Here is a 15,511-nt window from a genome sequence, read left to right as displayed (position 1 = left end):
TTCCCCAGCAGGTCTCACAGCTAGAGCGGTATACCTGATAATGATCTTTTATCTAGTCTCCCTCAAGCTATGCAGTAGAAACTTGTGATACACAGAAGCCAGGGCCAGCTGTTGTGTGACAGTTCCTGGGAGGCTGTGGAGGGCTGGAGGGGGTGTGTGTGAACAAATGCCTACTTAAGAGACCAAAATCCAATTTGGTGAATCAATGATTGTATCAGGACTAATTACAGAAATGTGGGTAAGAGGTTACTTACAGGAGCAGAAATTACTCAAAGCCCACCCTAGCATGGTGACAAATCACGAAAGCTGGAAACCTGGAGCAAACTTCGTAACTTAGAGGCAGATCAACAGGTTAGAGACTGTACTTTCCAGGTATCTTAGTTGGTCTGAGCCTCTTGGGCAGTTGGTCTTGTCCACGAATATGTAATGGTTGGGGGAAAGGCCAGGTGGAGCTATTGAATCTACTCAGTTTCAGGGACTTCCTGAGGCCTTTGAGTCAACTTCCTGTGTTTAAGGAGCTTCCTTAAGGATGGACTGTCAACTGGCCAGTATTATGTAGGAGGAAATTGGTACACACCACCACCAGGCTCAGGGTTAGGTGAGGATAAGGGCTGATTGTCTAGTTTCTAGAGACATCCATAATCATCATATTCATGGCATTGCCCACGGTCAAGGATGTTTGCCATTCAAACTTTGATGCAGGTGCCCTGGTGCCAGAGGTGGTGACTTCAGATCTAGTCTATTTGGTTTGCAGGATTATTCCTGCCTGCAATAGCTGCTGAGCCCTTTCTCTTTTTTCTTTGTCTTTTCCTTTCTCCCGCCTCCCCTCCTCTTCCCCTTCTCTCTCCTCTACATCATTTTAATCCTTTGGATGATAGACTCTCTCTTTACTTAATATACTTAGGATTCATTTCTAGTACATACAGTCTGGTCCAGTCTTGTCTCATTTCTTTGCTCTAGGCTATCCTGTGCAGCCATTTTCTTTTAGTTCTAGTTTTAGTTTTTTTGTTTTTTTTTTTTTAAAGATTTATTCATTTATTATATATAAGTACACTGTAGCTGTCTTCAGATACACCAGAGGAGGGCATCAGATCTCTTTACAGATGGTTGTGAGCCACCATGTGGTTGCTGGGAATTGAACTCAGGACCTCTGGAAGAGTAGTCGGGTGCTCTTAACCGCTGAGCCATCTCTCCAGCCCTCTAGTTTTAGTTTTAAGACCTATTTGTATTAGGTATCACATGTGGATTGGTCCCAGGACTGGAGGAAAGAGATTATTTTCTTCAAAGGACATTATGAGACAACTGGTAAGGCATAAATAAGGTTTATGGATTACTGGGTCATATTAATAATGTTAACTTGCTTTATTTTGATAATCAAGGGTAAGTAACAGACTATCCTTATTTTTTTTTTTTTTCCGGTGGTGGGGCCCAAACCCAGGGCCTTGCGCTTGCTAGGCAAGTGCTTTACCACTGAGCTAAATCCCCAACCCCAACTATCCTTATTTTATGATATAAAACTAGTGTTTTTGGCATAAAGGCATTTTGCCCACAATCTCAAATTATTTATAAAAATAACATATATGCTCACATAGAAAAAGGAACATATAATAATACAGAAAACAATAAGAGATTAGTATGACTGTGTGTAGAAAGAAAAGGGTAACCAGGCATGGTGGCACATCCCTTTAAGCCCAGCACTTGGGAAGCAGAAGCAGGTAAATCTCTGTGAGTTCAAGGCCAGCCTGATGGACAGAGTGAGTTCTAGGCCACCAGGCCCACATAGTGAAACCCTGTTAAACAAAACAAAACAATAACAATGAAATGGTATGTTTGTGGCAATAATTTGTATTATTCTTAACCTTTTCTCTTAACTGAAATAATTTCAAAATGGAAAACAATTTTTAAAGGATTTATTTACTTATTTATTTTATGTATATGAGTACACTGTCGCTGTCTTCAGACACACCAGAAGAGGGCATCAGATCCCCATTACAGATGGTTGTGAGCCACCATGTGGTTGCTGGGAGTTGAACTCAGGACCTCTGGAAGAGCAGCCAGTGTTCCTAACTACTGAGTATCTAACCAGCCCTTGTTTTGCTTTTTTGAGACAACGTCTCAAGCCCCGAGCTTGAACTCTATGTAGATCAGGCTGTCCTCAAACTCACAGAGATCCACCTTCCTCTGTCTCCTGAATCCTAGGATTTAAGGCTTAGTTTTGTTTTTGGTTTTGTTTTGTTTTTTGTTGTTTTTTTTTTTTTTGGTGGACTATATTCATTCTTATTATGGTTTTCTCTCCCCTTACTCCACCCAGTTCCCCCCTTCCTCCCCCCCCAACCAGAACCACAACCTTTTTTTCTCATTAAAAAAAAAAAAAACAAAAAAAGAAAAAAAAAAAAAAAAAGAAAAGAAGAATGATAAAAATCATGCTTTATACTGTTTCATTTTTAGTTTTGACTTGAGAGAAAAGCTTCCCAGCCAGATTTAGTGAAACCTGAAGCCATTTATCCCAGCACTCTGGAGGCAGAGGTGGGCAGATTTCTGTGTTTGAGACCAACCTGGTCTACATAGCAGATTTCAGGGCAGAGAGCCAGAGAGCTACAGAGAGAAAGAGAGAGAGAGAGAGAGAGAGAGAGAGAGAGAGAGAAAGAGAGAGAGAGAGAGAGAGAGAGAGGAAAGAGAGAGGGGAGGGGGGGGTGGGGAGTGGGCAGAGGTGTGTGTGTGTGTGTGTGTGTGTGTGTGTGTGTGTGTATGTGTTTGTGTGTGCGTGTGCGCTCACACACACAAATTAATTTTAATTGAAGTGTGATACCAGCCAAACTGAATGTGCATGTCACTTCGCCCCAACTTGAAAGGATATCTCAGTAAGCCGTGCATCCAACAGACGTCTCTTCATGTAGTTAGCTCTCTCCTTTCTTGTGTGCACACTGAAGCCATCAAAGAATTCCTGTGTTATGCATCCTTTTGCAAACTACGAAGGCTTTGAACAGTTTGGAAAGAGTAAAAAGGAATTTTTCCCCCCTCTGCCAAATAAATTTTGGAGATGAACCCTTGCCACTGTGCACAGAGGGGATGGCCAGTGTGCCTGGCAATGTATCCAGCCAGGCTGACTTAATGAAAGCCGCCTACACGTTGGCATTATTATCTTTATATATAAAATTTATTCACATATATGATATATATATATTTCTTCATGGACGTGCACCACAAAGGTTCTTCTTACAAGCCTGTAAAGGAAGTTTTGTCAACAGCCTTAAATGTCACGAGCAAAGCAGGTTCCTGAGTCAAGCAAACACATTTAAACAGTTTTTTGAAAGATGCTAGACGAAAACACGAATTGCTTTTATACCTCGCAGAAGTCTGCAGCTGCCCGTCATGAAAATATGTCTTGAAGTGCTTTTCTGAGCTGAAGGCAGAAATATTTACTTTAACTGAAATAAAAAAGAATGGGGGGGGAAAAAAAGAAAACTCACTCCACAGACATTATTAAAAAGGAATTTTATTGATGTAGTGGCTTGCCTGGAAGATTCTTTTAACCACGAGAATGAGTCTAACCTTTCAATTTGGGGTTAGGAAGTCAGGATTATAGATGCTACTAAAAAAATATTAGAACATTCTCGGCCAAGTGGTCGATACGGAAGAAGCTGGAGGACATGCCTTTTTAATGTACAATTCTGGCATTTTCTTTGAAAAGAAAATTCTGGAATACTTCAGAATTCTTTCAAAGCTGTTTCCACATTGAATTTTCATTGAATGGGCTTCTAAGTTGAGTCATAGTTACACAATCCATTTCTTTCTTACATTACATAAAGTGATTCAAAATTCTTAAAGATATTGACTGAAGGGATGGTGAATTCTTAATCTTCAGAGAAAAGAAATACAACTGACCTACAGAAAATCCTGGAGAACTATTGTATTTCTTCAGAGCGGATTATTCTTGCTTTGATTTAAACAAAGAAAAACCTGGAAGTTTACATTTCTAATTTTTAGCCTTAGCCATGAAAATCTCCCCATTTGTGACCACTGAAACAAATTAAAAATTAAATGTCAGGCTTAGAGAGGTGGCCCAGTAGTTAAGGACACTTGCCACTCTTAGAGCACTAAAGTTTGGTCCTCTGCCACCCGTGTTGGGCTGCTCACAACTGCCTGTGACTTCACCTTCCGTGGGCCTGACATTTCCTTCTGGCCATTGTGATCACCTGTGCTCACATGTGGCCAGACTTAGACACACATGCACACATATGCACACACACACACACACACACACACATGCACACACACAAACATAAATAAATATAATAAATATAGGACATCTAAAAAATTAAATACATTACTGGGTAGTGGTAGTACACACCTTTGATCCTAGCACTCGAAAGGCAGAGGCAGGTGGATCTCTAAGTTCAAGGTCAGCCTGGTCTACAGAGTGAGTTCTAGGACAGCCAAAGCTACATAGTGAGACCCTGTCTCAAAATAAAATAAAATAATTAATAAATAAATGGGCTGAAAAGCTGGCACCATAATAGTGGCTGCTTTTGCAGATCCCGTGCATTCTTCTGGTCTCCATGGATACCACTCAAGCACAAGGTACACAGACATGCATTCAGTCAAAAACACCCATAACATAATCTTTAAAAAAAATATTGAAGTCCACAAAACAAGCATGCCAAAAATAACCTTACAATTAAAATTTCTTATTTTCTGTGCACATGCACACAAGTCACCGTTCACATGTGGAGGCCAGAGGACAACTTGGAGAAGTCCGTTCTGCCTTTCCGTCCCCTGGGTTCCTGGGAGTCGAACTCGGGGTTGCAAGACTGAGCCCTCTCACCAGTCGGTCCCAGCCACAGCCTGCTCACTGTTTTCACTCACGTACCTGTTAACTTTGCTTTGCTGAGGTAAAGTTACAGGAGTAGAATCACCAGTCTTCAGGGAATAACAGCTGAGTGACTTTTGACTGTGAATCTACTTCCACCATCACCGCATCAATCAATATAGAACATGTTCCCAGTTTCCGGGTCTGCTCAAGCTTGTGGTCAGTACATTTTTCTTTGCTTCAGAACCAACCACTGCCCTGGCATCAAGAGTCCCTTGGGTTGCTCTTGAGCGTTATGTAAACTATGCATAGGACTTTGAGGGATTGTCTTGATTGTTCATTGATGTGGGAAGACCCAGCCCACTGTGGGTGGCACCATGCTCTAGGCTGGTGGTCCTGGGCTGTTAAGTGTGCAGGGCAAGCTGAGCATTACAAGTATGCTTGCCTGGATACATTTCTCTCTGCTCCTGACAATGGGTGTGATGTGGTCAGCTGTTCCTGATGCCTTGACTTCCTTTTGATGAAGGATTGCAACCATTGTAGCTAAAGTGAGCCCTTTCTCCCCTAAGTTTTTTTGTTGCTAGGTTGTTTTATCTCAGCCACAGAAATGAAACTAAAGCATCATTTGGACTTCAAGCTTTTAAAGGCTGCTTAAGAAGAAAACCACTATGAATGCAATTTTTTTTTTCTTTTTCTTTTTTCTTTTTTCCCGGAGCTGGGGACTAAACCCAGGGCCTTGTGCTTGCTAGGCAAGCACTCTACCACTGAGCTAAATCCCCAACCCCCGAATGCAATTTCTTTAGTAGATATAGGACTAGTCACTTCTCTATTTTGTCTTTGGTAAATTCCAGGAATTTGTAGCTGTTAAGGAATTGGCCCAAATCAGTTGGTGCATAGAGGCTCGCAGAATGTCTTTATGAAAGTCTTAACTGAGGTTGGGGATTTAACTCAGTGGTAGGGTGCTTGCCTAGCATGCGCAAGGCTCTGGGTTCGGTCCCCAGCTCCAAAAAAAAGGCCATAAAACTTTGGGGGTTGGGGATTTGGCTCAGTGGTGGAGTGCTTGCCTAGCAACCGCAAGGCCCTGGGTTCGGTCCCCAGCTCCGAAAAAAAGAAAAAAGAAAAAAAAAAAAAAAAAAAAGAAAGTCTTAACATTTGTGTTACTATTTAACATCTGTAAGATGCCCCCTGTTTCATCCTGTTATTGGTAACTTGTAACCTTTTGTTGCTGTCTGATAATCTGGAAAGAAATGTAGCAAATTTACTGATCTTGTCAAAGAACCAGCTTTTTGTTCAGCAGGGTTTCAGGTAGCGTAGGGTGGTCTGAAATTTGCTGATGGGACTTGTTTGAAATCTCCATCCTTCTTCTTCTGCCTCGCAAGTATGTGGATTACAGCTGTGTGCTCAGATGACTAAACATTTCTTTTTAAATAAAAAAATATTTAAAGAATTATTTATTTATTTTATGTATATGAGTACACTGTCGCTGTCTTCATGAGCATGAGAAGGCATCTATTGGATCCCACTACAGATGGTTGTGAGCCACCATGAATGTAAGAAAAACAACCCACAGTATGGTTACCTAGTTGGGGTATTTATGGTTTAAAATGATGATTAATTATTAAATTATTATCAATAATTATTAAATAATATAACAAAATAGTAAATAACATAACATATTTGATAAATATAATGAATATAATAAAATTATTAAATGATATAATAAAATTTATTATTGTTATTATTATTATTATTATAGTCTCATAATGTAACTCACCTTGAATTTAAGATGTTGACCAGACTGGCCTTGAATTCACAGATTCTTTCGCCTCTGCCCTCAGAGTTCTGGGATTAAGGGCGTGTGCCACTCCTCTCTCTTTAGGCAGATTTTCATTTTGTAGCCCAGGCTAGCCTGGAACTTAATATGTCAATGTGTAGCTATCTTGGTCAGGGTTCTCTAGAGTCACAGAACTTATGGGTAGTCTCTATATAGTAAGGGAATTGGTTGATGACTTACAATCTGTAGTCCAATTCCCCAACAATGGTCAGCAGCAGCTGTGCATGGAAGTCCAAGGATCTAGCAGTGGCTCAGTCCCACAAGGCAGGCAGGCAGGCAGGCAGGCAGGCAGGCAGCAGAGAAGGGAGAATCTTCCTTCTCCCAATGTCCTTATGTAAATCTCCAGCAGCAGCTGTGAATGGAAGTCGGTGGCTCAGTCCCAAGAGGCAGTCAAAGGGGGGGGGGGGAGAGAGAGAGAGAGACTCTTCCTTCTTCCAATGTCCTTATGTAAATCTCCAGCAGAGTCCCAGATTAAAGGTTTGTACCACCCAACCTGGGTCTGGGTCTTGCTTTGTCCCAGGTGACCTTGAACTCAGACCTCTCCTTGCCTTAAGCTCACGGGATTCATAGCCACTTTGCCTCAAGATCTCCATATGAAGATCCAGGTCAGAAACTTTTATCTCCCAGCCTCAAGATCAGGATCAAAGGTGAGCCTTCCAATTCTGGATTATCATTCATTCCATTTATAGTCAAAATGACAGCCAGGAATAGCCACTACAGTAGCACAGCACTACCTTAGACTTGCAGCAACCCAAGGCTACAAGACCCTGAGTTAAAAATATTTTTTTTCTGCATCAATTTTTTTTTTCTTTCTCTTTTTCTTCTGTGACTCTGATTCGGAATGTTAAATCTTCTGGTTTTGTTTTCTGAGACTCTAGCCCACCCCCACCCCCTCGTGATTGAACTTGGATACCATTAAACTTAATCAAATTGACCCTCAACTTGACTTTGTATTTGGGTCATCATATCTGGCCTAGGTCTGCTCTGTGCATATTGAATTGTAACCTATCTTGATGTGTAAAGAAATGTAATGAAACCTGCCAAAACAACCAAGAAACTGAATCTCAGCCAATCACAGCCTGGAGGCTTCAAAACAAGCCAGTGTAAAGTTTGGATACAGGACGAATGATGAATCTAGCCTTCCAGTTCTTGACTGTCAGGTGACTGGTACAGCTCTCCTGCTGTTGGTGGAAACATCTTCAGCCTGGAATGCTGTCTCACTATAGAACCTCCTCTCTCTCTCTCTCTCTCTCTCTCTCTCTCTCTCTCTCTCTCTCTCTGCCTCTGTCTCTTAGTCACTCTGTGTCTGTCTTTCTCTGTCTTTGTGTGTGTGTGTCTGTCTCTGTCTCTCTGTCTCTGTCTCTCATGGTTTTTCAGACAGGGGTTCTCAGTGTACCCCAGGTTGACCGTGAGAGGTCTGCCTAGAGCTGGGATTAGAGGTGTAAGCCACCACCTCCCAGCTAGAGACTTTTATTGCCCAGACTTTGTTAAATTTAATTCCTCACAGGTATTTTCTAAACGTTACTCTTCTAGAGTCTTCAAGTTTTGTGACTACCATTAGCTATTGAGCCCATCTTGTGAAATAGTCTTTGATCCTGCCTCCCCCACTTCCTCTCTCACTCCCCGCTTCCTCCCTTCCTTCCCCTCTTGGTTTTTGAGACAGGGTATTCCTGGTTGGCTTGGAATTCAACTGTAGAACAGGCTAGACTCAAACTCAGAGATCCGCCACTGCCCCACCCAGCAGTTATACTGTGTTTTCCAATTGATTAATTTCTCAGTCACTTATTTTTTACATTTTCTGTCTCTCCGCTGACAGTGACTTTCTATAGTTTAAAATTCTTCAGGGGCTTAGAATCTAAAGGTCTTGCCGCCACCCTCATAACCTGAGATTCTTTTTACATGGGTGCGGTGGGAGGCGGGAGGCGGTGCCTGCCAGTTTTCCTAACCGGGGGTGATGGTAATTACTCTTGTGAGCTCCCGAAAGGTTTCCAAAGGAGGGAGTGGCAAGCTCAGTGTTTCAAATGAGAATGTAAGGACGTGGAATAGATACACATATAAAACAAGAGTTCTATTTTACTATGCAGAGGGTCATCACACAAGGTTTACGCTCTAAATTCCTAACTATGGTTCCAAGATTATCTCCTCAAGGCTGCTCACCTGTTGAACATGTCCTTGCTGAGGGTCAGATCTAGTCTGTAATGGAAGTCTCTGATTTGAGGGTGAGAATCCTGGGGGAGACTCTTCAGCCACGGGGCAGATCATGGTGGTGTCTCCAAACGTGCAGAGCAGAGCACTGCTCTTAGTGGCTGCTTCATACCGTGTCCATCAGTCATGGGGTTCTAGGACTGTCTCGTTATCTTAAGTGAGTGATGTCACTGGGTTCTGGTTGTCTGGGGCAGCCTTGGGTATAGCGGGGATCCCGACTAAGCTATTTTCACATGTCTAAAATGCAGATTTTAATACCACCACTACACTCAAACCTGAGCAGTAAACAGACATTAGCATCATCCGGGGAAAGGATGGACCATTGAGAGAAAGCAGGGAGAGGAATCCTTCGGGACACTGTATTTGAGCAAGACGGGACCAGGAGAGTGAGAAGTGAGGGGCTGGTAGGACAAGGCTGGAGGTCTTTGAGACCTCCTAAAGGACATCGCTGTCATCCTAAGAGCAGTGGGAAGTCAATGGCAGGTTCCAATCACTGATGGGTTGCTAGAGGATCACCCATGATAATACAAACAAAACAACAATAAAAAACCCACAACACTTTAGTTCCAAACAGAGGTGCCCGGAGACAGGCATCATGATTTGGATATTACTGCAAAAGCCTTGGTGGGAGGGAGGGAAAGAGCGAGGAGGGAGAGGGAGAGGGAGAAGTGTGATAGGGTAGGGGATGTTTACCAGACAAGTAGAAGGTGAACTTGAACTCAAGTCTCAAGTGAATAGTTGGCTTCAGGGAAATGAAGAAAAGGTAAACTCATCAGATCTCCAGACTTGAATAAACAGACTAAATCATACAGTGCCAGTCACCTGGGAAAGGGCTGGAGAGGTGGTTCAGGGGTTAAGAGCACTTAACGCTCTTCCAGACCTGGGTTCAGTACAGCACCCACGACTATCTTTAATTCCAGTTCCAGGGGAACTGATGCTGTCTTCTGTCTCACACGGGTACCATGCATGTGGCACACATGCATATGTGCACGCAGGACACGCATACACATAAAAAATAAAATCCTTTTTTAAAAAGCAGCATTGTGGGAGAACATATGTTGACATTTGAATTCTTGGGGTTTTAAGAGACAGACGCAGCTGAGAATGTCCAGCAAAGTTATATTCGTCTGGAAGTGCGAAGAGGAATTAGTCCATGCGGTCAAATGCCACAGATGGCGTTACTTCTTTTTGTCCGAGGCATTGGGAATCGAACCTAGGACCTGGTGTGTACCGGGCAAACCGTCTTGACACTGAGCCATGCCTAGTCCACTGTCCTTGTTAAATGTGTCCTATGGAGCAGGAACAGACCTTGGCCAGCTTACTTGTGTCTCTGACTGTGTTCTTAAATCTATATTGTAGGGGTTGGGATTTAGCTCAGTGGTAGGCGCTTGCCTAGCAAGTGCAAGGCCCTGGTTGGTCCCCAGCTCTGAAAAAAAAAAAGAAAAAAAAAAAATCTATATTATAACAATGAGACTGTAGTGAGCTACTGAACTACAGTTATTTTTTTTTTTTTTTTTTTTTTTTTTTTTTTCGGAGCTGGGGACCGAACCCAGGGCCTTGCGCTTCCTAGGTAAGCGCTCTACCACTGAGCTAAATCCCCAGCCCCTGAACTACAGTTATACCATGCTGTGAAATCCTTCCTAGAAATACTGGTTGTTTTTTTTTTTTTTTGTTTTTTGTTTCCAAGTCAGAGTCTCACGATATAGCCCTGGCTGCCCTGGAACTAGCCATGTAGACCAGGCTGGCCTCGAACTCACAGAGATCTGCCTGTCTCTGCTTTCTGAGTGCTGGCATTAAAGGCGAACGCTGCCGCCGCCGCCGCCGCCGCCGCCGCCGCCGCCGCCGCCTCCACCACCACCACCAACGTCACCACCACTCAGCTCCTAAGAACACTTAAATTGCTAAAACTATCTTGGGAAAAAACTGGTCTCTGGTCACTTATACCAGCCATAAATTCCTATAGCATGTGATTGTGATTCTGAGGCTAAAGGTTAACTGCCTGACCATTTCATTGCGGTCTCTCTGTTTCTTTTTTTTTTTTTTTTTTTTTTTTTTTTTTTTTTTTTTTTTTTTCATAGCTGGGGACCAGAACCCAGGGCCTTGTGCTTGTTAGGCAAGCGCTCTACCACTGAGCTAAATCCCCAACCCGGTCTCTCTGTTTCTTAAAAAAAAAAAAAAAAAAACAATGCTTGTTTGCTGCACATGTCTGGAACTGTCTTTCTGTATACATCACAGTTGTGGTCCTTGTCTTTAAAATATCGAACAAACTGGAGGTCCGAGGGTGCTTCCCGCTACTCTTGCCTGAGACAGTCCAGCTGGTGGTAATAAATAATAAAGACTCCATATGATTTATTGAGACATCTTGGGAGTTTTTCCTCTTCAGGTACGCCATAACAAGATGAATAAACTGAAGTGGAGTATTGATTTCTCCTCCTTGGAGCGGGAGTAGACACGGGTTACTTTCCGAATGGCTCCCCCGCCCCATCCCCCGCCGCACCCCCCATTCTTTCGAGGTCGCCCTTCCGCGCAGGCGCCTCGAGTCCTGAGCGCTGTGTGACCTGGGCAGTTCCCAGGGGCCGAGCTTGAACCCAGAGGGGGCGGGGCTGACGGCTCGTGACGTTATCAAGCGGCGCCGCCCGCAGGGCGGGATCCGAGCGCGACCGCGTAGCCAGCCGGCCCTGCGAGGAAACGAAAGTGAGTGAGGAGGAGGTTACAAGGCCAGCGGCGACACTGGACAGTGGCGGCCTGATCCCTCGTTTCCGCTCGCCGGCAGTTCGCCCCATGCTCTCAGTGTGAGTGCTGGCGCGCGGCCCGGGGGGTGCGAGCGGGCGGGCGCGCGGGCACAGCATCCTTCCCCGGTGGCGGCCACTCTGCCCGCCTTCTGGTAGCTACTCTCCGCTCCTGCCCCCCTCTCCTCTCCCCAACAACCTCTCCGAGCCGAGGTTGCCGCTGCTGCTGGTCGCCGCTCACACAGTCTCAACACCTGAGGTTTCCAAAGGAGAAGCTCAGCCGGGGAGATGGCGTTTCCTTCTTTCCCCTCTGCATACGGGTAGCCGCGCTTGGAAGTGCCTGGTCACAGCGCGTCTGCCATTGTAGGTCACTCGATAGCCCTTTGGCCTTCCCCTTGCCGAGGAAATGAGAGGATTGGCTTGGATTCCCTGCGAGGCCCCAATCGAAGGCGCTGTGGTGGAGGGGGACGTTCGTATCTGCCGCCTTGCCCTCTACAAAGCTGTTTCCTGTACTCGCACCTGCCCCATCTTAGACCATACTGAGTTCCCAGTGATTCCCCTCCACCCCACCCCTAACACACACCCATCTTAGACCATTCTGAGTTCCCGTGATCCCCCTACACACACACCCACACCTCGGGACGACTTAAGAGTTAAAGGAGATCCTTTTAACGTGCTGTGGCCAGGCGAAGCCTCTACGGTGAGCTTATCAGGCTCGCCTGGGGGCCTTTTCGGGAGATCTATGATATCAAGTGAAAATGAGGCTCCGTGGAGCCTTGCTTTCTCTTGGATCAGTCCCCTGGCCTTCCTGTTTTCCTCTGACAGGCGCTGCCAGTGTCACTTAAGAAATTGGGATGATTGTACATTGGGTCCACCGGTTCATCCTTGGGCTGTTAGTACAGAAACGTGATCCAGCATTTTGCTAGATTTCTGGGGGAGGGATCGCTATTACCCCTTCAGGTTCTATTACTTTCTTGCCTCGACTGCTGATGCTTATTCTCCCCCCTCCAAGTTATTTTGAAACAAGTTGAACTGTCTCTGATTTTCATATGACAGTATTGAGTAGTCAATTCACGGTGAAAACATGGTCTTAAAACCCCACCATATGTCTGACTCAAGCGCCAGGGAAGTCCATTCTTGTATCCCTATGTCCCTATTCCCCAAAGATATCAGCGTACCTCCAAACTTTTCTCTTTCCTTTTTCTCCGAATATACTGTTTTTCCTGAAGATTTTGTAATTACTTCATCCCATCCACTTATAAATATTTTGAAAAAAAAAAAAAAGGATGCCCCATATCATTACAAAGTAAAATTCAGATGTTTTTCTCCTATGAAAAGTATTTTGACTATTTTGAGTAGGCATGCAGGTTCCTGCATAGGCTGGAGGTGTCTGTTTTCCTGGAACTAGAGTTATAGGCAATTGTGGGTTGTCCAGTGTGGGTGCTGGAAATTGAATTTCAGACATATACACGTCTCCAGCTCCCCATCCTTTCTGTTTTGTTTCTCAGAAACCAGCTCCTGGCCATCATGGGAAGCTTGCTCCCCATTCTTCCATTTTTTTCCCTGTGCAGAGCTGGGCTGGAACCCAGGATCTTGCACGTACAGGGCAGGGCTCCCTGAGAGATCCACTCCTCAAGCCCTTGGTATTTTGCTTCAGGTTCTCTACAGATTTCCTCAGACTCCCGAGTGTTAAGACAGAGGCAGATGCCAAACATACTCAGCGCTCCACTCCTTACTGTATTTGTATTCTTAAAAATTGATGTCAAAGAATATTTTTAAAGGGGAAAAAAAAGCCGTTGTATCTCACTACTACAGCTGTCCATTGATTCTTTCACCCCTCTTGGTTGCCACTCAACTAGTACTTCCGTGTCTTACACTGTTCTTTCTTATTTCAAGACAGGAAACAAGCCAGATCCCATCATTTTTGTCATATATAATAATATCTTAATTGTTCTGGCAAGAAAATGATGGGAAACAATCCTTCTCTGATGGTCCTTGGAAATACTGGTAGCTGTCACTTAGTAGGGTTCATAATTTGCTTTCAGTATACATTATTATGAATAACCAGTACTGTCTCAAAAGTTATAGAGTAACAAGTACTCACTCCCCCATGCCCCTCCACCCCCGTGTCTTCCTGAGTTAATGTAACATTTGATATCTGATACCAATAGCACCAAGGTCTCTGATTCTGAGATCGACTTGTTTCCTAGGGAAACTAACTATTGTTACTGAAAAACAGAGCTTGGCTAGCCTCCTTCCTGGGCCTCTCTGGGAGGAAGAGCCCGCTCAAGTGTTAGCACTCGGAGATGCGTGCAGTGGTCACTTGGGATCCTTGCCTCATTCCCAGTAGTTCTAACCCAAGAGCTGACTGACGGGATTTATGGTTGCAGTAACAATGAAGAGGAGAACTGACCCAGAGTGCACTGCCCCCCTCAAGAAACAGAAGCGAATTGGGGAGCTTGCCCGGCACCTCAGCTCCACATCTGATGATGAACCTCTCTCCTCTGTCAGTCATGCGGCAAAAGGTACACTGGCCTGTCTGATCTGAGGCTACTGGCCATCAGGTTGTTTGGATTGAGCGGAATGTAGTTCACTGCCCCTTGGGCAAAATTAGAAAATTGTGACAGGAAGATGGAAGCTATCTAGACTCTTCCATTCTGCTGCTGTTCTCCCACTAAGAGTAGGGAAACTTGTTTTAAATTTTAAAAGGTGGGGTGGATCCAGAAGTGCCTTTGATCTGTTCCTGGTCCTTCAGCAGGTGACCCTCTCACCGCCTTAAATCAGGTAGAAGTGTTGAGCATTGAATGCTGTGTTTTTAACAGCTATTAATAATTGGGAGCGTCTCTGGAGAGGTGGGTTGCAGCTGCCTGGTCTGACTCAGGTCCTTGCATACGGTTTTCTCAGTTCCTTCAGCGGTTGTAATCAGAAATACCCAGCTATGGTGGAGTGTCTGTGCTGCTTGCTGTTTATCTCCAGCTCAAAGATTCGGTGGAAAGAAGCTTCGCTTTGCCTGTTTGACCATTGTGGACATTCACAGTTTCTGAATTCACCCTATATACCAGACAGTTAGGAGTACTCCGTTCACATTAACTCTGACAAGCCAGCTCTATTCCTCCCTCCCTCCTTCCTTCCTCCCTCCCTCCTTCCTTCTATCCATCCTTTTTCCCTCCCTCCCTTCTTTCTTTCTTTCCTTCCTTCCTACTTTCCTCCCTCCCTCCCTCCTTCCTCCCTCCCTCCTTCCTTCTATCCATCCTTCCTTTTTCCTTCCTTCCTTCCTTCCTTCCTTCTTCCCTCCCTCCCTCCCTCCCTTCTATCATCCTTCCTTTTTCCTTCCTTCCTTCTTTCTTTCGTTCGTTGTTTGTTTTGGGATGCTCTCACTATGTGTCTTTGGTTGTCCTGGAACTCACAGAGATCCACGTGCTTTGGCCTCCTGAGTGCTGGCATTAAACGTGTACACCACTATACTCGGTTTCCATTCATTTCTGAGAGCTGCTCTATGGAACGAGCTCTGGCATCCTGCGCTGTGTACAGTAGAACACTATTCTCTCACACATCTGGAGACTAGTGCTCTCAGCCAGGTTGTGAGCAGGGCTGCATGCTCTCTGTGCAGGCTCTTGGGAAGGACTCCCTTCCCCTCTTACTTCTGTAATGTCTGATGGCTCGATGACTGCATGCCTCTGGTTTGCTTCTGGTTTCTGCTGCTGCTTTTCCTGTATCTGTGATAACATTTTCCTATTAGGATGTCAGTCATTGGATTAGGACTTATGCCTCTTTAGTGTTATCATGTTTGAACTTGATTATATCTGCAAAGACTCTGTTTCCAAATAAAATTCTTCCCTGGTTTATAGTGACAGGAATTTGGAGGAGGATGCTGTTTTCAACTCTGTACACTAGCTCACTAGCACTTTGCATGCCCTGGAGGTCAGTAGTAAA

General features: G+C 44.5%; 1 protein-coding gene across 1 annotated transcript in view; it reads left to right on the top strand.

Moving 5' to 3' along the window:
- The first annotated feature begins 11,497 nt into the window (after positions 1–11,497).
- The window catches only part of Cmtr1 (cap methyltransferase 1), a 43,154-nt gene continuing 39,140 nt past the window's right edge, over positions 11,498–15,511 (top strand). Inside the window, exons 1-2 of the mRNA XM_032889174.1 lie at positions 11,498–11,641; positions 13,969–14,103. Of these exons, the coding sequence (XP_032745065.1) occupies positions 13,974–14,103 (130 nt within the window). The 5' untranslated portion in view covers positions 11,498–11,641; positions 13,969–13,973. The remainder of the gene's footprint in view (positions 11,642–13,968; positions 14,104–15,511) is intronic.

This window comes from Rattus rattus, chromosome 18 (genome assembly GCF_011064425.1).
Source record: "Rattus rattus isolate New Zealand chromosome 18, Rrattus_CSIRO_v1, whole genome shotgun sequence".
NCBI classification, from domain to species: domain Eukaryota; kingdom Metazoa; phylum Chordata; class Mammalia; order Rodentia; family Muridae; genus Rattus; species Rattus rattus.
Note: the sequence above shows the minus strand (reverse complement) of the source record. Positions and strands in the feature narration are given on the sequence as shown.